At 44.0% G+C, this 21,038-nt stretch overlaps 1 protein-coding gene across 11 annotated transcripts in view; it reads right to left on the reverse strand.

Moving 5' to 3' along the window:
* Positions 1-858: 858 nt before the first annotated feature.
* Positions 859-21,038, reverse strand: part of LOC140738485 (rabphilin-3A-like) — a 267,048-nt gene continuing 246,868 nt past the window's right edge. For all 11 annotated transcript variants that reach the window (XM_073065818.1, XM_073065822.1, XM_073065815.1 and 8 more), the window contains 2 exons: positions 19,916-20,012; positions 859-9,893 (listed from right to left, as the gene is read on the reverse strand). In XM_073065818.1, coding sequence (XP_072921919.1) covers positions 9,763-9,893; positions 19,916-20,012 — 228 coding nt within the window. In that variant the 3' untranslated portion in view covers positions 859-9,762. The remainder of the gene's footprint in view (positions 9,894-19,915; positions 20,013-21,038) is intronic.

A 21,038-nucleotide genomic window follows, 5' to 3' on the forward strand; every position in this document is an offset into this window, starting at 1 on the left:
CAGAAAACTCTCGTTTTTGCGGATAAACCTGAGGTCATCCAGTTCTTTGTTCAGTGCTGCAACATGCTCCTTCAGAAGCTGAATCTGGACACACTTTCCACAGCTGTAGCAGCCGGGGCACCATCAGTGTCCCTGACCTCCCACATCATGCACGTAGCACACTGAATCAGCTTAGCGGTCATGTCTTCACCCTCTGCAATTGTGCCTGGCGTAGTCTCCTCGCCGAAGACTCTCGAGCCAAAGACTAGCACTTTTCACACCAGGCACTTCCCTCGACCAGGCCACTTCCCGCAGGAAAATGAGTTTCACAGTTGTATGTGGGGACATATATGTACTCAGATAATAAAATTTACTTTGTATTTTATACAGTACTGGATTCATGGAATGAGTATCTCAAGTGTTGAATGTTGGAGCTGATTTAGTTGTAGCACACTCTGTGGATCCTGGGAGGCATTTGAGTCACCTGTATTGTTTTAACATCTGGCCTTCTGATATCAACAGAGATCCTATCAATAGATATAGATGTAACAAGGTAGCACACTTAGAGAGTAAATGGTTAATGAGGGCTCTAGGTTGTAGCCAAAAGTTCCACTCTCTGTTGGTGAGGGCAGAAATGAACAGTGCTTATTGGGTGCATGAATCAGCCTGGAAAACCCAGAAATGTCTCAGCCATTTTCCAGATGGCTGCAATTTTGTCCAGAATTGCATAACTTAACCTAGGTTAAATGTAACTTGTGCGTGCTAATGAGTCCGATTTCTGGGCTGCAATGATTTTGCCCACCAGCAGCATAGATAGAACTTCAGACTTGTAATACGAAAGGAAGGGTGGATGCATAAAACAACACAGTGAGGCAGTAATGTGTGGTATCTCTTTATATGCATCATTAGGACAAAGTGGTTAATAGAGCTTTATATCTGCATGCACTGGAAGACAGTCTCAGTATTGCGGGCACCTCAATACAAAATCAAGTTTTGCTCCCTTAATGCATACTCGAATCTAAATTCACTCCAATTCATCATGCGGATTCCATGGCAATCAGTTTGAACATGCTGATTAAGAAGGTATCACATGCTGCTTATATACAGAGCTAGGAGCTACAGTGTAACAGACCATTTCTAACATCTTTTGGTGACCACAGATTTTGTTTTACCCAGAAGCACATTTTTGGATTTAATACCTCCAAAATATTAGCATCAAATTAGATTTGATTACTATTGCCACTGAAGAACTTTTTCTCGCCCAATTTCCTTTAAAAGCCCCAAATTTAGGTGGTTGTTGAAGTGCCTGATATAGAGCAACATGCACTGCCTTAATTCATAGCAGGAAGTAGATTACAGACAGATGAAGAAAAGCATGGAGACAGAGATTACAGGGTCTGTTAGAGATCTACCTCAAACACAAAGGTGTAGATGTGGAAAAGATGTTTTGTGGATTAGAGAACACTAAAAAGCAAAGGCCAGAAGACATTTTGCAATTAACAATTCCCTTTTTTCTAATTATCTCTACCCCCAAACAGACATATATGGAAGACAATTAGCAAAGATTTGGTAACAATGAACGGGACCTGCTCACTATTTGAGGGAACCATAAACTGTAAATCCATATATTCAAGCTTGCAGGGAACTCCATGCAATCTTAGACTTCAGTAAGTCTTGGGGTCTCCACACAGAACTTCAGTGGGTCTCTGTTCAATTGGGCAGCAGCACAGCATGTATTAACGTGCTATCAGCAAGTCTTGGCATGTTTTCTTGAAAGCTGAGCGAGTCAGAGTTAGCCCTGAAGCCTCACAAAGTGGGAATGAGAGTCCCCAGACCTAGACCCAGGATCAATCTCGACCAGATTACCTGTGAATGATTAACAGAGGACGGTGCTGATCTTTGACAGGGCTGTTGTTAGCAGCTACAAATCTAAATGAGTTCCCGTAACATTACAATAAGTTTTTGAGAAATGTATGCACAATGCCATTTGTAAAAAAAAAGATCCAACTTCAGACTTGGGATTCAAAGACTGGACATGTAAAGCTCTAGAAGCAGGGTTCACAATTGAAATGCTGTTCCCACTACCATTGCTGCATCGTGCTGTAACACTGTAATGTTAATTATGCCAACTTACTCAAGGACATGCACAGTCATATCTACTACAGTGCACCAGACTGTGTTATGTACAAAAATAGACAAATTCAGATGTAGGGTAAAGTTATCCCAATAGCACATTGTAAATGCCATGACAAAAGTCCACAAATGCACTATTCTAGACAGCATTCACCTGAAATGTCAACTCCAGGGATGAAAACTAAATTGGCATTTAATCAAGCAATCAGCTCAATGGAGACTTGCTGCTTCATGAAGCACCAGAGAGAATATCAGAACTGTTCAAACTGTATGGCTAATTAATACAACAGAAAGAAAATCTAATTATGTTCCTCTACCAGAAATTCCTGTCACATTTGATTAAATACTGTATCGTATCCTTTTTTCAGAGTCACCTTGTGGTTCAAGATCGATACAACTCCCTTTGTTTCTCTCTAGTTACTCCTCAGATTCAGCCCAACACTCCAGAGAGTGGATAGGGGATCCTCATAGGACTAACAGCTTCCAATCACTATCGATCTAACACTGGCATAATCAGAATTTTAACTGGAAGACAATGATTATTTGATAAATGTCTTATTTGGAGAGGATGCATATTTCTTATAAACAAATATTCATGGAAATATTGAGTAAAATGCAAATTTTCTTCCAAAGGCTTCTCCCCCCCCCATCCCCCATTTTTAATGAAAATATATGTATCAGGCAACAATTCTTACATTATGACAGAGCAAACATACCATATTGTAAGATGTTGCAGGGAGGTTTCATGCAAAAGACCTGAACATTTATTACACTGCAAATGTAGTCAGATTGTTCAGTTTTAACTGTTAATACTTGGAATTTGTGTCTCTATGGTTGTATGTGAAAAAAGGCTCAGGTGTTATTTTCACCAACAGAACTGCTAGTACAATTTCTCTATTATTGAAATTGAAGTTCACAAATTAGCCTTTGAAGAACAAAACTAATTTTGCTTGTCATTCAGCTGTCCAAAAACAGCTCTGGAATACTCCTTCTAGGCCTTTCTACCCCTCAATACCCTAATTCAAGATGTTTTTAAACATCAATTTATTTGACTGTCATATTTCCTTATACGACTTATTGAAACATTTGTTCCCATGAAATGCATTGGGCTGTTTCATAGAAACATAGAAAACCTACAGCCCAATACAGGCCCTTCGGCCCACAAAGCTGTGCCGAACATGTCCTTACCTTAGAAATTACCTGGAGTTACCCATAGCCCCTTATTTTTCTAAGCTCCATGCACCTGTCTGGTAGTCTCTTAAAAGACCCTATCGTATCTGCCTCCACCACTGTCGCCGGCTGCCCATTCCAAGCACTATTCAAGAGCCATTTTATTACATGGAGCTGTGCTGTTATATTTAATTGGTAGGTGGTGAGTGCATTGAAATGATGAAGGCTTGAAGAATGATGGAAGGAACTCTCACTTTTATCTTCAATATCTATCACATCCAGCTTCAATATCAAGCTCAAGTAAAATCATTCTGCATTCATCAGATTATCTTTACAATTAGTGCCTTACTCTGAAATTTTAATTTGATAATGTTGAATAGTGTTTGCTTTTTCAAGGAGCGATGCCTCAGAAAAGTGGCATCCATCGTTAAGGACTCTCATTACCCAGGACATGCCTTGTTCTCACTGCTACCATCAGGGAGGTACAGAAGCCTGAAGGCACACACTCAACGATCCAGGAACAGCTTCTTCCCCTCTGCCATCAGATTTCTGAATGGACATTGAACCCATGAACATGAACACTACCTTTTTACTTCTTTATTTCGATTTTGAACTACTTATTTAACTTTTTAATATATAAATACCACTGTAGTTCATGTTTTTTTCTATTATTATGTATTGCATTTTACTGCTGCTGCAAAAACAACAAATTTCATGATATATGCCAGTGATATTAAACCTGATTCTGGTTCTTTTGGAGCAAGATTTTGACATTAGGTGAATTAAAAGCCATTACTGCCCCCCAACTCAATATAGTCAGGGCCATCCAAAAGGAGAAGCCATTGTCTGTTTGCTCTGGCTGGTTTTATTCATTTTCCAAGATGTAAGTACACGATGATCCACGCTTTCTTCCTACATATAACCTGAAATTTTCCCAAGAGTTTGCAGATGCTGGAACCTTGAGTAAAAAAGTGATTTCTGGAGCGCCTCAGCAGGTCAGGCAGCATCTGTGGAGGGAAGCGGGCAAGGCCCTTCATCTGAACTGACGAACGGTCTCAATCTGAAACATCAACTGTTTTTTCCCTCCACAGATATTGCCTTACCTGCTGAATTTCTGCAGTAGTTTGTTTTTTATTCCACTCCCATCTCAAAATTAGTAGCTTTCAGTTACAGGAAAGTAACATAATCAAGGCAGGTAAACTGAGCTAAAATTCTAGTCGGCCAGCTTCCAATTTAATGGCTAAAGAGATTCAATGGCCTCTTTTATATTAATATCACTATGTTCGCACAGGATGGAGGGGTGCCCTTTCAAAAGAGAGATGTGGAGAAATTTCTTTAGCCAAAGGGTGGTGAATTTGTGGAATTTGCTGCCACACGCAGCTGTTGAAGCCAGGTCATTGGGTGTATTTAAGGCAGAGATTCATAGGTTCTTGATTGGACATGGCATCAAAGGTTACAGGGAGAAGGCCGGGAATTGGGGTTGAGGAGGAGATAGAGAGAAAGGACCAGCCATGATTGAATGGCAGAGCAGACTCGATGGGCCAGATGGCCTAGTTCTGCTCCTATGTCTTATGTTTTATCACCAACCTTTGTATGCTGACTGATACACTCTTTATACCCACTGACCCATCAACTAACAGACCTATTTTTTCTGAATTGGTGGCAATGTTCAGCTTCTTACCATGTCCATGACTGGAGATTCTGCTTAAAATTCCCTTCTCCAGGTCATGCATACCCATTGAAATTAACAGAAGGTCCCAAGATTTTCTACCCATTACTAAAGAAATGCCTGGATGTGAGCATTCAATTGTGCTAGCAGATATTGTTATTGAATTGGCATTATCACACCAGGCAAAATTAATTTCCACAATACAAGTGACTGAATTAGTCAGGGTAATAATTGGGAATGTCTCCATGGATGATGCAAAGAGCCAAGCCCAGTAACCAAAGCAACGACCTATCTATGGTGACCCTAGTGTATTGATATAATGATGAAGGCATGCCAGCATCTATATTTCATTAGGAGTTTGAGGAGATTTTGTATGTCACCAAAGACTCGAGCAAATTTCTACAGATGTACCGTGGAGAGCATTCTAACTGGTTACGTCACCGTTGGATGTGGAGGCACAGGATCGTAAGAGGCTTCAGCGAATTGTAGACTGAGCCAATTTCATCATGGACACAAGCCTACCCATCATCAAGGACATCTTGAAAAACTGGTGCCTCAAAAAGCTAGCATACATCATGAAGGACCCTCACCATCCCGGACATACTCTCTTCTCACTACTGCCATCAGGGAGGAAGCACAGGAGCTTAAAGACGTACAATTCAATGTTTTAGGAACAGTTACTTCTCCTCTGTCATCAGATTTCTGAATGGTCTATGAACTCATGAATGCTGCCTTGTTATTCCTTCGTTTTTAAAATTATTATTGAAACTTTGGAATTTGTTATCCCTGCACTGCAACACATTTCATGACTTATGTAAGTGACAATAAACCAGATCTTGATTCTGTTTCAGCTGAATGTGAATGCTTTGGACTGAGTCACAGATCCATGAGAAGGCCGTGCACCGAGGTAGGTCTGAGTGGATGCACACCAACCAGCTATCCCGTGAGGCCTCACCCCTCTGCCAGAATCACTGCTGTGCCTAACCACCCCACCGTGCTCCAGTGCAGAGGTCCCCAGCAATCCTGACAGAGCTGCAGTGTCGGGAGAGGGCGGGGTTTGCTGCTGACGATGGCCCTGCTGCCGAGCGCCACCCATCTCCCAAGTGGTGCGAGGAGTTCACATCCCCGTGTGATGTTAGATATTCATCAGCAGCAGCCACTACCCTTTTCCGAGTTATCCCCACATTTCTAGTAACCAACTGTTGTCATTCCAACTGCCAATGGGCCCACCGATCTTGGCAGTGCGTGGAAACATACAGTAAGCTTCAACTCCCCCCTTGCACAGTTAACTTACAAGCTGATGAATCAATCGCTGGATATAGGAGTGGGCTGGGGTGGGGTGGAGGGAGAGGGCTGTGCACTGTAACTACAGCTTAGCATTCCTGAATCTTCCATGTGGCAACTGTGCTAATATTAATTTTTACAATTAACCATTTGGAAACAATTATTTACATTACTTATAAATCAATTCCACAGAATTGTCTCATATGGATAAAAAGATACCTTTATCTATACCGGGGAAATAAGTACATATCATCCAAACCAGGACCACCAGAGTCAAAAATAGCTATATTTGACTAAGCAGTAACGCTGATCAACACCTCTACCCACTAACTCACCTCTCCACATCCCCAGCTTTATCACTTCCTGTTAGTCAACTTATGTACAGACACTCCTCTGTCTAGCATCACTTTATGGATGATCTAAGTGTCCAAGCTATCTTGTTTATTTATATTTATTGTGTTTTTGTATTATTTTGTGTTCTTTATTTTATTGTGTTATTTTTCTGCTGCATCGGAACCAGAGTATTTTGTTTTCCTTTATACTTGTGTGCTGGAAATTACATCAAACAAGTTTGAATTATAAGGAGACTACATTAGCAGAAGAGGAAGAAGTAAGTACAAAGGTATATTGATAGGATTCGATAAGCTGGGAGTATACTGGTATAGCACATATCACCAGCCTGACTTGGTGGTCCCAGTACCCTGCTTCTCTGCCTCATATCCCATGTATTCAGGGTAGTTGTCCTTCATTTTAATGTTGTGCTTTATTATTATGATTAGAGGCAGCCTGAGTGCAGAACTCCCTCCCATTTACGTCATGTCCTTGCTTCCAGTGATTTTGTGATCAGGGTTACAGAGATAAAAGAGCATTGCAAGATTACCCATTGCAGCTTCACACACCAGAATGGAATATATTTTACCTTTGAGTTTGGTCTGTTAACCTAGCCTGGGGTTTGATTAAGGGAGGTCTAAGCCTCAGTAAAAATAATAATTTCAGAAAACTGGTGATGTTTTTTACACAAGGTGAGATCAATGCTCCAACTCTTGAGTGTTAGACGCAGGAACTGGAGATATTTCCAAAAGATTATTATTAGCCTGGACACCAATATTGTTTAATTAAAGTCTTTTCTGGGCAGTTTGGTCAATACTGCCTTTGCACTGGAGATAATCATCAGATTCTGCAGATGCTATTCTGGGAGTAAAACTGTGATATGCTAGAAATGCCTCCTCGTTCACCAGGTGGCTGAAGGAGAGCTGCTTAACAAGGCTGGAGAAGAGAAGGAAAAACAATGTTTCTTTGAAATCATCCCACCACCTTCTCAACAGCGTTGCTCCTGACTTGATCGCCTTTCCATTCTGAGCTGATGGGGCCTTCCTTAGACTCTGATTCAGACTTATATAGCTTTTAGACTAAACATATCAGAACAGGAGTGTAATATTTTATCCCAGAACCTGTTCCACTATTCAATGTAATCACGATTTATTTGTGATCAACTGACAGATACCCGCCAGAGAATTTACACTCAACTAACTTATCATTCTCTAAATCCAAGATTAACAAATGATGGTGGTATACATCATTAAAGACCCCCATCACACAGGACATGCCCTCTTCTCATTGTTATCATCAGGGACGAGGTACAGGAGCCTGAAGGCGCACACTCAACGATTCAGGGACAGATTTTTCCCCTTTAACATCCGATTTCTGAATGTACATTGAACCCATGAACACTAACTCACTACTTTTTCATTATTTTTGCATTGCTTATTTAACTATTTTACATATATACTTTAATTCATGTTTTTGCTCTAATATTATGTATTGCAATGTACTGCTGCCGCAAAGACAATACTTCTACTACTGCTAAATTCAATGGATTATGACCCCGGTTTGTTTATTTGTTTATTGAAGCTCAGATAAGAAATGGAGTACCTACATCAAGCCTATATGCCCTTCCTAAAGGATGGATCCCAGGACTACCCAACTAAGGTTTTGTACAGCTGTAGCTTAGGAGATAAAAAGATATCTTCACTCTCCACCAGACCTCCAAACGTAAAAACCAACCTTCCATTGGCTTTTTAACCTTTCCATGATATTTTCATTATATGATTTCATTGATCTCTCCCTTAATGCTTACAATGGATATCCATTGCCTACAGTTTTTCAATATTTTGGAAGTGCTTTATTTTTTTAATCTCCAAAATGGGTGTCCTAGTGTTCTTCCATGCTGACATTTGACACAGTTTTGTCCTGTGTTCATTAAGATCTCTTTGAAATCTAATGCTTCCATCTATACTGCTTATAATCTTCTATGATGTCAGTAAATTTAAATAAAAGGTTTTTAAAAATCATTTAAGTAGTTTATAAATATAGTAAATGGTTCTCAACTCAACCCAGATCCTAGAGGAACGCAGTGTCAGGCGCTGCCAATTTGACTCCCTGCTGATTATCTTGCTGTTGGAAAATTCCTTAGCTTGCTCAATAAATTGCCTTCTGTTTCCAGAGTTTCAATTCTAGCAAATAATCTCAACAACGGGCTTCATCTAATGACCATAGATGACCATTAAGATGACCTACAAGACAATAGAAAGAACATCTAGAGACATTCCCCAGTCACTATCTTGATATCTATTCAATAAATCTTCAATCAAAGGCATTAGTCACACATAGGTTGATCAACTGAAAATTTACAAGAGATTCATGACTCAGTCATTAGCTACAGATTCTAGAATATAGGCTGACTGGTATCTAATTCCCTGAAACTCTTCTGTCATCTTTGATAAAGAGTCATACATAATTTTTCAGTTTAATGAATCTGTTCCCAAACTGACAGCTTTGGCAGATTATGTTGAGGGTATTTGTAATATCACTTCCTACTTCCTTCCTTAAAAACTCTGAACAGAAGCCATCTCACCATGAGGACTAGTCACACTTCAGAAGCACTTTTCACTACATGTGCAATTTAGAAAATAAGGTCAGAAACCAGATGGATTATTTCCCAAAATTTGCTTTCAATGGGAAGATGTATTCTGGTTAGTGTAGTTAGCACAAGAAGTTGGAAATTAGGGCTGCTTCACCCAGGCTGTAGTTGGATCTCCTGTCACAATGTGTGTATCTGTAGCCATGGGCAAGAATTGTGGAAACTGATAGTCCCTTCAGGTCAATATGTAGTTGAACAGGTTTTTACCAGAAAGAATTTAAAGATCTTGATAGAGACACGAATCCATGTAGTAACTTAATGGGACAGAGTATTTCCAGTATATAATTTGACACCCATTTTTATGAGGTGACAAAAAAGAAAATGCATAATTTTTCTCAGGGCAATGGGTTAACATGTCTGGCATGATGGTGTTCCATAGGGATGATGGCAGCATATATCTAGCATGTAAACAAAACGTTGGTTAAACAGGAAGATGGTGACCCTTCATCAAAGTATTTTGAGCAGAATGAGAGGAACAGAGAAGAGGAAGGAGAAGGGAAATGAGAAATGTTGGGAGAGTAAATCATAGGCTGTGGCGGGTATTTACTCAGTCACTGGGAATGGGATTTGCATTATATAGGGTATGCCAGCGCTCAGTCTTCTTATCCTTGTTCTTCAGGCACTCGTACCAATGCTTCAAGCAGTCTCCTTTGGCGTTAATGCCCAGAATAATACTGCCTAATACAGAGGGGAGGAACAAGGTGTTATATGCATATACCATCAGAGACAGAATCAAACAAAGAATAAAATAAAAGTTGCTCTCCAATCACAGCAGCTGGACTACCACTACTCTTGGACAAGATGAACATTTCTATCCAATACCAGGTCCAAGATCTGCAGCTAATCCCTTCACATTTCTTCTTTGTTAACCGTAAGGGTCAGGCTATGTTTTTGTCTGCATACATAACTCAGATAGGAAAGCTCTGAAATGAGACCCTTTATCAAGAAAGAATCCATATTTTTGCTCAGTTCAATATGCTCTAATTTGAACATCCTGATAATTTTTACAATGTTTTACTTCTCAAAGATGTTGAGAAATAAATGTATATTGTTGTTGTAATGAGTGACTTTCTTAGGACAGGTTTGGTCCTGGATCTCATGAAAACTAGTCTAAAACTAGGTTGACAATGGAACCAATCAACTGGCTGTCACACCCCTTATTGAAACTATAGAAAATGTTAACTGTCAAACCATAACTGGAAAAATATATATACATACTGACCTCTGACCTGCTGTCTGCTTTTGGTATTTTCTTTTTATATAAGGAAAATACGAAAAGCAGCCAGCAGATCAGTCTTGATTTGAGGGAATTTCGTCCGCTTTCTGCTTCAGACATGTTGTGAGACACGCCACCTGAAGGTATCAGAATGAATATGCACCTTGGGGAATAGCCCAGTACGTGAATGCCTATTGTAAATGAGTGGCATTTGAAATTCAGAGAGGGAACTTCAAAATAAATAGTTCCTGCAGAAAATACTGATAGCTGTGTTTCTGATTTTCCACCTGTCTGAGTAGCAATAATATGCTGGGGCTGGGCTTGATGGGCATGGGTGTTTATTGGAGATGGTGTATGTTGGGGTCTGCAGTGTGTTTTTGTGGATAAGAGAATGGTGATGTTGGGGAATAATGGAGGTGGTGATGGTGGGGGTGGATAGTAGGAGTGGGAGTGGCAGAGATAAGGTTGGGATGGTGGGATAGACGAGGTTGGATAGAGTCGTGCTGATGTTGGGGTGGTGGGAGTGAGACTGGGGTGGCTGGAGATGGTAATGGGTGTAGTGGCTGGTGGAAGATGGAGGTGGTGGGGTGAGGTGGGTGTTGGTAGGGATGGTGGTGGGAGTTAAGACTAAGTGGGCATGGGGAATGGTGGAAATGAGGGTGGGGGGAGTGAGGTTGGGATAGGCAGAAGTGAGAATGGGCATGGGGATTGATGGAGGTGCAGTTGTGGTTGGTGAACGTAAGAAGACGGCTTGGATTTCTTGCTGGAGCCTTTGGTATTCTCATGTTTCCCTGTCTCTAGCAGTGGAATGATTGACCTTTTTTACGTTCTCTATCCTGATCCTTCAAACCCTTAAACCTCTGAGTTCTGAACAACCCCTCAGCCCTGCACCATCCTATTTTAAATAAAACTTCAAACCACATAATGATTCTGCTCCTTACAGTAACATTTATAAAAATAGTTAAACATCATAGTCATATCAGAATGAGAGCAATTTACAAGTCTGTACTTTTAACTTCTATATTTAAGCCTTTTTTTCTCCTGCTCGATAGATCTGCTGCTCACCCAAGCTTGTAAATAGGATGTTTCAGTTAGCAGAATCTGATGCTCAATTGGATTTCTAGCTTTTCAGGTTTTCTCTTTTTTGTAGATTCCTTTCATATTGTTTTTATTTTGTTTTTTTTCCCCACTGAATTCCAAAACTTGTGACAAACACAATGATGAGGTCATAACATGGATATAGAAGTGAGGTAGGAACACGGGGTAAGGAGAGGAGGAGATGAATGTCCTGCTGGTCACAGAGGTCCCCTCTAAACTCAGTGGTCCAGAAAGATCACAGAAGTTCTCAGACTCTCAGCTTTGCCGTTCCTAAATGACTTGCTTTCCCCATTTCAAACTCTAGGAGTTGTTATTGTGATTATTTTCATTTGGAACCAACTGAGGGTTTATATGATGGAAAATTATTTTACAAACTCACTCCGTCCTTGTGTGCACTGCCAAGAAACTGAAGACATTGTTGAAAAGGGGGTTTCTGTGAGAGATGGATGTCGTACTCAGGGGATGAGTTCAATCAGAGATCTTTCACTCTGGCTCCTCTGAGGAGTGCTAGACACAGTTGCAAGGGATAAGAATCTGGGCCTTCCTCCTCCGCTCATTGGACTCAAGAGGGAGAAGTTTATTCCATTTCAGGCACATCAGTGATGAAGTTCCTCTTAAGGACCTTGACTAAATATCTAATGGTGATCAATTTTGTTCCTCAGCATAACTTTAGAACATCAACAGCACTGCGTAAGTTGCTTGGCATGGCTCTTCTAGCGTGTCAAATAAAGAGATCTACAAGATACCAAATGCTGACATTCTGATACCTGAAATAATGAAATAAGTTGCAGCTAAGCGAAAATACCCGATGCTACTTTTATGGCCTTAGACCACTGTCACTGGTTTAGAGAGAGGCAAGTTATAGAATTCCAATTAGGGATCCACCATCCACTAAATGAGATCTGACATGCAATACAACCCTACTAATGCAAGATGATTTTTATTTAGATTTCTTCCTGAAATATAAATACTATTTATTGCCCTTCTCTAAGCTTTCAGCACTCTTTCAGCCGATTGGCACAATGTCATGTGTAGTTAGATAAGAATGACAGATTACTTTCTCCAAGAGAAAGAGTGAAACTGTTGTTTTTAATACAGCAAGCTAGTAGTTTTGGGGTTACAATTACATGGTAACTTCAATGAAGGGTCTTCGCCAGAAACATCAACTATTCATTCTTTTCCGTAGATGTTGCCTGACCTCCTGAGTTCATCCAGCATTTTGTGTGTGTTACTCTGGACTTCCAGCATCTGCAGAATTGCTTGTGTTTACCATTTTGTTAACTAGCTTTTGTTAACATTCCACATTTGTTGAATTACTTGAATTTAAATTATGCAGCTGCTGCGGTTCAATTTAACTTTCTCTCCAGATACCAGTCTAATGACTTGATCATTATGAATAGTAGCACTGCCTTTCACACCTAATGATGATTAATACCACTCACCTCAGCTAGAAACGTCTTCAGATAAATAAGCAACATATGAGGATCAACCAAGTACAGCGACCACACCAAGGTGAAGCTGTACCCGAGCTGTGTTCTGTCCACACTCCAGTATGGGTCAGAATGTTGGCACACGACAGATAGCGACCTTGCCAAGCTGCCATCATTCTAGACCAAGAGCCTCCAGAAGATCCTCTGCATTTTATGGCCAAAATAAAACTCCAAACCACCTTCTACTCCTTCAATATCATCAAGAGGACATGGCCGCAATCACCAAGAGGAACTTTTGTATATGGATTGAGCAGGTAACAAGAAGAGAGGCCAACTCCATCATCAAGACAGCACTCCAATAGACTCCTGAAGGTGGAGGAAACGCGGGAGACCAAAGACAACTTGGCACTGTACTGTAGAGACAGAAGTGAGGACTCTGTACCACACGGGTGCACAATAGAAGATGACCAAAGACAGAGAGAGATGGAATATTGTAGCGATGTGCTACACACAGCGCTGAAATAATGACACGGAGTCGGTAAGTCATTTCGAGACTAGTTTATTCAAACTTCGCGGCGCTGGCATTTAATCCCTAGCGCCCACCCTCTCTGGGCGGAAATGACGTCAGAGGTGCATTACCAAAGTCTCCCCCCGCGCGCTGGCTATTTGTGAGCCAGTTCACCTGCGCAGAAAGTGGGTCGCCACATAACCCCCCCCCCTCAGAACCGGCGATACACCCCCCAATGTCCTCAGTCTGGATCAGTCTCTGTTTGGGAAATCTGCCTCTGCGCCGCGATGCCTGAACCTCCACCGGCTGCGCCAAGTCCACATGGGCTGGTTTGAGTTGGTCCACCATGAAATCCTCCTCTTTCCCCCCAATGTCCAGAACGTACGTGGACCCATTGTTGCTGATCACCTTGAACGGCCCCTCGTACAGCCGCTGTAGTGGTGCCCGGTGTCCGCCCCTTCGTACAAACACAAACTTACAGTTCTGCAGGTCTTTGGGTACATGAGTCGGGGTCCATCCGTGCTGTGAAGTCGGTACGGGGGCCAGGTTGCCGAGCCTTTCGCGTAGTCTGTCCAGGACTGCTGCGGGTTCTTCCTCTTGCCCCCTTGGGGCTGGTATGAACTCTCCCGGGACGGCCAGGGCGCGCCGTACACCAACTTGGCCGACGAGGCGTGCAGATCCTCTTTGGGCGCTGTATGAATTCCAAGCAGGACCCAGGGAAGCTCATCCACCCAGTTAGGTCCTCTCAGGCGGGCCATGAGAGCCGACTTCAAGTGATGGTGGGAGCGTTCCACCAGTCTGTTCGACTGTGGGTGGTAGGCAGTTGTGTGGTGTAGCTGCGTTCCCAACAGGCTGGCCACAGCCAACCACAGGCTGGAGGTGAACTGGGCACCTCTGTCGGAGGTAATGTGGGCCGGTACCCCGAAGCGTGCTACCCAGGTTGCGATCAGTGCCCGGGTGCGGGAATCGGCAGATGTGTCGGTGAGCGGGACCACCTCTGGCCACCTCGTGAACCAGTCTACCATAGTTAGGAGGTACCGTGCTCCTCAGGACACTGGTAGGGGGCCCACGATATCCACATGAATGTGGTTGAACCTCCGGTGGGTGGGTTCGAACTGCTGCGGCGGGGCTTTAGTGTGCCGCTGCACCTTGGCTGTTTGGCACTGCGTGCACGTTCTGGCCCATTCACTGACCTGCTTGCGAAGTCCGTGCCACGCGAACTTGCTGGAGACCAGCCGGACGGTTGTCCTGATAGATGGGTGCGCCAAACCGTGTATGGAGTCGAAAACTCGCCGTCTCCAGGCTGCCGGGACAATGGGGCGAGGTTGGCTGGTAGCCACGTCGCACAGGAGGGTCCTCTCACCTGGGCCTACGAGAAAGTCCTGCAGCTGCAAACCCGAGACTGCGGTCCTGTAGCTGGGCATCTCGTCGTCTGCCTGCTGCGCCTCTGCCAGTGCTGCATAGTCCACCCCCAGGGACAGGGCCTGGACAGCTGGTCTGGAGAGTGCATCCGCCATGATGTTGTCCTTTCCTGAGACATGCTGGATGTCCATCGTGTACTCGGAGATGTAGGACAGATGTCGCTGCTGGCGAGCCGACCAGGGATCGGACACCTTCGTGAACGTGGTGAATGGCCTGCCTTCTAAGAAGTACCTGAAATACCGGATTGCCAGATACAGTGCCAACAGCTCCCAGTCGAAAGCACTGTACTTGAGTTTGGGTGGTCGTAGGTGCTTGCTGAAGAACGCCAGGGGTTGCCAGCGCCCCTCGGTGAGCTGCTGCAGCACCCCACCGACTGCTGTGTCAGATGCGTCCACCGTGAGGGCGGTCGGAATGTCTGTGCTGGGGTGCACCAGCATCGCGGCATCTGCCAAGGCTTCCTTGGCTTTAACGAAAGCGGCCGCGGCCTCCTCGTCCCAAGTAATGTCCTTGCCTTTACCCGACATCAGGGTGTACAAAGGGCGCATGATACGGGCTGCTGAGGGGAGGAAACGATGGTAGAAGTTCACCTTACCAACGAACTCCTGCAGGCCTTTAACCGTGTTGGGCCGGGCAAAGTGGCGGATCGCGTCTACCTTGGCGGGCAGAGGTGTTGCCCCGTCTTTGGTAATCCTGTGGCCCAGGAAGTCGATGGTATTGAGACCGAACTGGCATTTGGCCGGGTTGATCGTGAGGCCGAAATCACTCAGGCGGGAGTAGAGCTGGCGGAGGTGGGACAGATGCTCCTGACGACAACTGCTGGCTATAAGGATGTCGTCCAAATAGATGAACGCAAAGTCCAGGTCGCGTCCCACCACGTCCATTAGCCGCTGGAACGTCTGTGCAGCATTCTTCAGGCCGAACGGCATTCGGAGGAACTCAAACAGGCCTGAACGGGGTGATGAGTGCTGTTTTGGGGATGTCTTCAGGGTGCACCGGGATTTGGTGGTATCCCCGGACGAGGTCTACTTTGGAAAAGATTCTTGCCCCGTGCAGGTTTGCTGCAAAGTCCTGTATGTGCGGCACGGGGTAGCGGTCTGGAGTGGTAACCTCATTCAGTCTGCGGTAGTCGCCGCATGGTCTCCAACCCCCGGCTGCTTTGGGCACCATGTGCAGGGGGGAGGCCCATGGGCTGTCGGACCTCCGTACGATCCCCAATTCCTCCATCCTCTTGAACTCCTCCTTCGCCAGGCGGAGCTTTTCCAGGGGGAGCCTTCGTGCACGGGTGTGGAGGGGTGGTCCCTGGGTCGGAATGTGGTGCTGTGCCCCGTGTCTGGGCATGGCTGCCGTGAACTGCGGTGCCAGAATCGATGGAAAGTCCGCCAGGATTCTAGTGAATTCATTGTCCGACAGCGTGACGGAGTCCAGGTGTGGGGCCAGCAACTTGGCTTCACCCAGGGAGAACGTCTGGGAAGTCTCGGCATGTACCAGTCTGTACTCTGTGTTGTGTGCCGGGCCTGGTCTGGTCCGCTGTTGGGCACATGGCCTGGTAATCTGACCAACGGACGCCACGCTCTCCCTCTTGGCTTTCCACAGCACGTCTGCCCGGGCTGCCACCTTCCGGGGGTCGCTGAAATCTGCGTCGGCCGGCAGCAGATGTATGTCCTTGGGCAGTTGCTCTAGGAATGCTTGCTCGAACATGAGGTAGGGCTTGTGTCCATCAGCCAGGGACAGCATCTCGTTCATCAATGCTGACAGCAGTCTGTCTCCCAAATCGTCCAGGTGAAGCAGGCGGGCACCTCGCTCATGCCGGGAGAGGCCAAAGGTCCCAATGAGCAGCACTTTGAATGCTTCATATTTGCCTTCTTCCGGGGGCGATTGTATGAAATCCGCAACCTGGGCGGCCGTCTCCTGGTCAAGGGCGCTCACCACGTGGTAGTAACGCATGGAATCAGAGGATATCTGCCGAATCTGGAACTGGGCTTCTGCTTGGCTAAATCACACGCGTGGTCGCAGCGTCCAGAAAGTCGGCAGTTTTAGTGAAACTGCGTGAACAGATGAAGAGTCGGTCATCTTTGGTCCAAATCCCGTTTGGACCGTCGGGGTCACCAATGTAGCGATGTGCTACTCACAGCGCTGAAATAATGACACGCAGTCGGTAAGTCGTTTGGAGACTAGTTTATTCAAACTTCACGGCGCTGGCAGTTAATCCCTAGCACCCACCCTCTCCGGGCAGAAATGACATCAGAAGTGCATTACCAAAGTCTCCCCCCACGCACGCTGGCTATTTGTGAGCCGGTTCGCCTGTCCAGAAAGTGGGTCGCCACAGTATCTTCATTGCTGCTTGAATCACCAGCGGCATAACAGGCAGTAACTAACAAACTAACCTCATTAGTCACGGGAGTTCCCATTTCTGCAGTTTAATAAGACTTAACTATGTGGTTAATAGTGGCTGGTGTCTATTAAAGAACTTGGAGAGGTAGAGACACCAGAGGCTGCAGACACTGTAATCTGGAGTGACAAGTAAGTGCTGCTGGAACCTAATGGATCAGGCAGTACCTTGAAGGGAAATGGACAGCTGACATTTTGGGTCAAACTGCATTAAAAGCTATCAATCCAAAATGTTGACTGTCTATTTTCCTTCGGAGAAACTGCCTGGTCTGTTGAGCACCTTGTCTGATGTTTGGAGGCAGGTCTTTCAGACAACTCCAAGTCACTATCCAAAAGAAAGATCTAGAGGATAGGTCTTGCCTGTACAAAGAACAACAGTGCTTTGGACTGTTAAGCTGCATGGATTTAGCATGTTAAACTTCAGCTGTATTCCATGCAAAGATGGAATAAACACAATTATAAGGCCAGAAAGTAGAAACAGGAAATGAGGTAAGAAGGTAAGGACGGGTGACCTGCAGCATATACCTGAGACATCATAATATCTAGATGGGGCTCTCTAAATTCAGCTGTACTGGTTCAGTGATATTGGTTGAAGGAAAGTTATTGGTTGGACCCAGAGATAAATACTTCTCCTTTTTACAGTTAGCCTCCTGGAATCTTTTTCAACCTTTTTACTGGACAGATAGAATCTCTGCGACAGCACTTTTGGCAGTGTGGGGCATACTCAACACATTGGAATTTTAGCCTTGACTTTTGAACATGGTCCTCAAATGGGACTTGAACCTACAACTTTCTGATTTGGAGATGTGGGCCCATCCTTATGAAACTGTTCACCTGGACAAACACACTAACACCAACGTGCTAGAGATATTTTATTTCTTCTGAAACACAGTTCATTAAATTACTCCATTTAAACTGCCTCTATTTTACTTAGACTGAGACTGTGAGCTGTGTTTGGCAAAGCAAAAGCTGTTCTGCAACAAGGAAACTTTCAAGTGACTTGCTTTAGAATTTCCTTCATGTGACAAAGAATCATGTGATTAAGCAACAGGACAGAGATACAGCTAGTAGAGCCACAGCTTCATGGCTCCAGTGCCCCAAGTTCAGACCTGACCTCTGATGCTGTCTTTGTTGGGGTGAGCATGTGGTTTTCCCTGGTACTTCAGTTCTTTCCCACATCCCAAAGACATGCACGTTAGTTGGTAAGAAGCCTCCAAATAAGGGACATCCTTGGAAATAATTTGGAAAATGTGTAACTCGGGTGATTAATGGTTGGGTTGAGTTGTTCTCCGATCTTGGCAAGCCATCTGCAAACATTTCGTCACCATATGAAGAGACATCATCAGTGCACTGTTAATTTGTGGTGTGTCCTCTGATGTCCTTTTAATACTGAGATGAGGAGGATTTTCATTGTCTCAGAGGGCTGTGTAGCCTAAGTCATTGGGCGTATTTAAGACATAGATTGATAGGCTCTGATTGATAAGGTGTTAAGGCAGGAGTATTGTCAACCATGACTGAAAGACAAAACAGGCTTGATGGGCCAATTTTGCTTCTGTACAGTACATCATGACCTTGTAAATTGGTCACTGCGAATTGATCCTTACTTTGAGTGATAAAATTGGAGGGGGGGGGGGGTGGTGGAAATTGATGGGAGCACAATGGATTCTGCAGATGCTGGAGATCCAGAGAACAACTCTGGCTTCTTCCACCTTCCTTTACAGTCCTGCTTAAAAGTCATGACCCAAAACATTCACTGTTTATTCCTCTTCATTGGTACTGCCTGACCTGCTGAGTTCCTTCTGTATTTTGTGTGCAATTGATGGGAATGTGGAGAGGATAAATTGGGTTTAGTGCTAAATTAGTTTAATTGGGTGCTCAGTAGCGGAGGCAGACAGATGGGCTGAAGCTCGGTTAGTTCTGTATGACAATAACTCAATTTCATGGCTTAGATGACTAAGTACCTGATACCATATGGCGACTAATGAGAGGAACACTTTATGATTCATCTAGAGTCAAGTACAATGTCTGAAACAACTAGCAACTGCCCCCTAAGAAAAAATTAATAAGAACTCTTAAACAGTAATCGGGCTCTTCTTTGATTAAAGAAATAAATAATCCAGGAGCATTTACTGCAAAGGGGGAGCTTATCAGGGCATTTTTAGGAAGTTATTTTCTGTAGTAATTCTCACAGGGTGACAGAAAGTGAGAGTGCTAAGTCAGGCTGAAGGAGCTAAATTAAAACAGCCAGATCATTAAAGCAAAAAGAACACAATTTCTTCAATCCCGAGGTTTAAAATACCTGAGGAAATCAAGATGCTTTAGGCCAGTTCATAAGTTACCTGTTCAAGCCTAGTGGGTAGTATCTAACAATAACAGAATGAGATGAAATTGTGAATGGATATATTGAAAGACATGGACTGGATCATTGCATCTGTCACAAAAAGAGGAATTGAATGTGGAACTGCTCATATTGCATCAAATGTCAGTGTCCAGAGAGAACTGTGATAATTGTGAAAACCTCAAATATATGGATTTTGATTCCACAGGAATTAATCTATAAACTAAAAACATTTAAATGCTAAAGTCTAGAAGCTGAGCTATACTCCCTTCAGTAAAATCAGTCCAAGTCATTACTTACCAATATAATCATTGGCTTTGCCAATATCGTAATCCCACACAGACAGCTCCAAGGTTTTCTTGGCCAAGTCGCTGTGCTTAATGTCGTAGAAGAATTCCTACAAAAACAGGAATCACGCTGATAACCACAAAGATTCTGTACTTCTGAATAATAGGGAAAGTCAATAAACAGTGAAAATTGAAGACAGTTGAAGTCTGAATAAAGGAAAGGATTTTTGTGCTGCAATCCTTACATCAAATTAACAGCAAAATGCACAGATCACCCAGAGTCCCATTCTGCCAGTAAACCCTGGCATCCAGGCAGAGGCCAAAGTTACTGTAGATCCTTTACATTAAGGTCTTATTGTAATAAGAATGACGAGTCAGCTTACAGAGAGGAGGTGCAGCAGCTAACGGACTGGTGCAGAGCCAACAACCTGTCTCTTAATGTGAACAAAACAAAAGAGATGGTTGTTGACTTCAGGAGGGAGCGGAGCGACCACTCCCTGCTAAACATCGACAGCTCCTCGGTAGAGATCGTAAACAGCACCAAATTTCTTGGTGTTCACCTGAGGGAGAATCTCACCTGGTCCCTCAACACCAGATCCATAGCAAAGAAAGCCCAGCAGCGTCTCTACTTTCTGCAAAGGCTGAGGAAAGTCCATCTCCCACCCCCCATCCTCATCACATTCTACAGAGGTTGTATTGAGAGCATCCTGAGCAGCTGCATCACTGCCTGGTTCAGAAATTGCACCATCTCGGATCGCAAGACCCTGCAGCGGATAGTGAGGTCAGCTGAGAAGATCATCAGGGTCTCTCTTCCTGCCATCACGGACACTTACACTACATGCTGCATCTACAAAGGAAACAGCGTTATGAAGGACCCCATGCACCCCTCATACAATCTCTTCTCCCTCCTGCCGTCTGGGAAAAGACTCCGAAGCATTCGGGCTCTCACGACCAGACTATGTAACAGTTTCTTCCTCCAAGCTATCAGACTCCTCAGTACCCGAAGCCTGGACTGACACCTTGCCCTACTGTCCTGTTTATTATTTATTGTAATGCCTGCACTGTTTTTGTGCACTTTATGCAGTCCAGTGTAGGTCTGTAGTCTAGTGTAGCTTTCTCTGTGTTTTTTTTTATTA

The sequence above is a fragment of the Hemitrygon akajei genome, chromosome 14 (assembly GCF_048418815.1).
Source record: "Hemitrygon akajei chromosome 14, sHemAka1.3, whole genome shotgun sequence".
NCBI lineage: Eukaryota > Metazoa > Chordata > Chondrichthyes > Myliobatiformes > Dasyatidae > Hemitrygon > Hemitrygon akajei.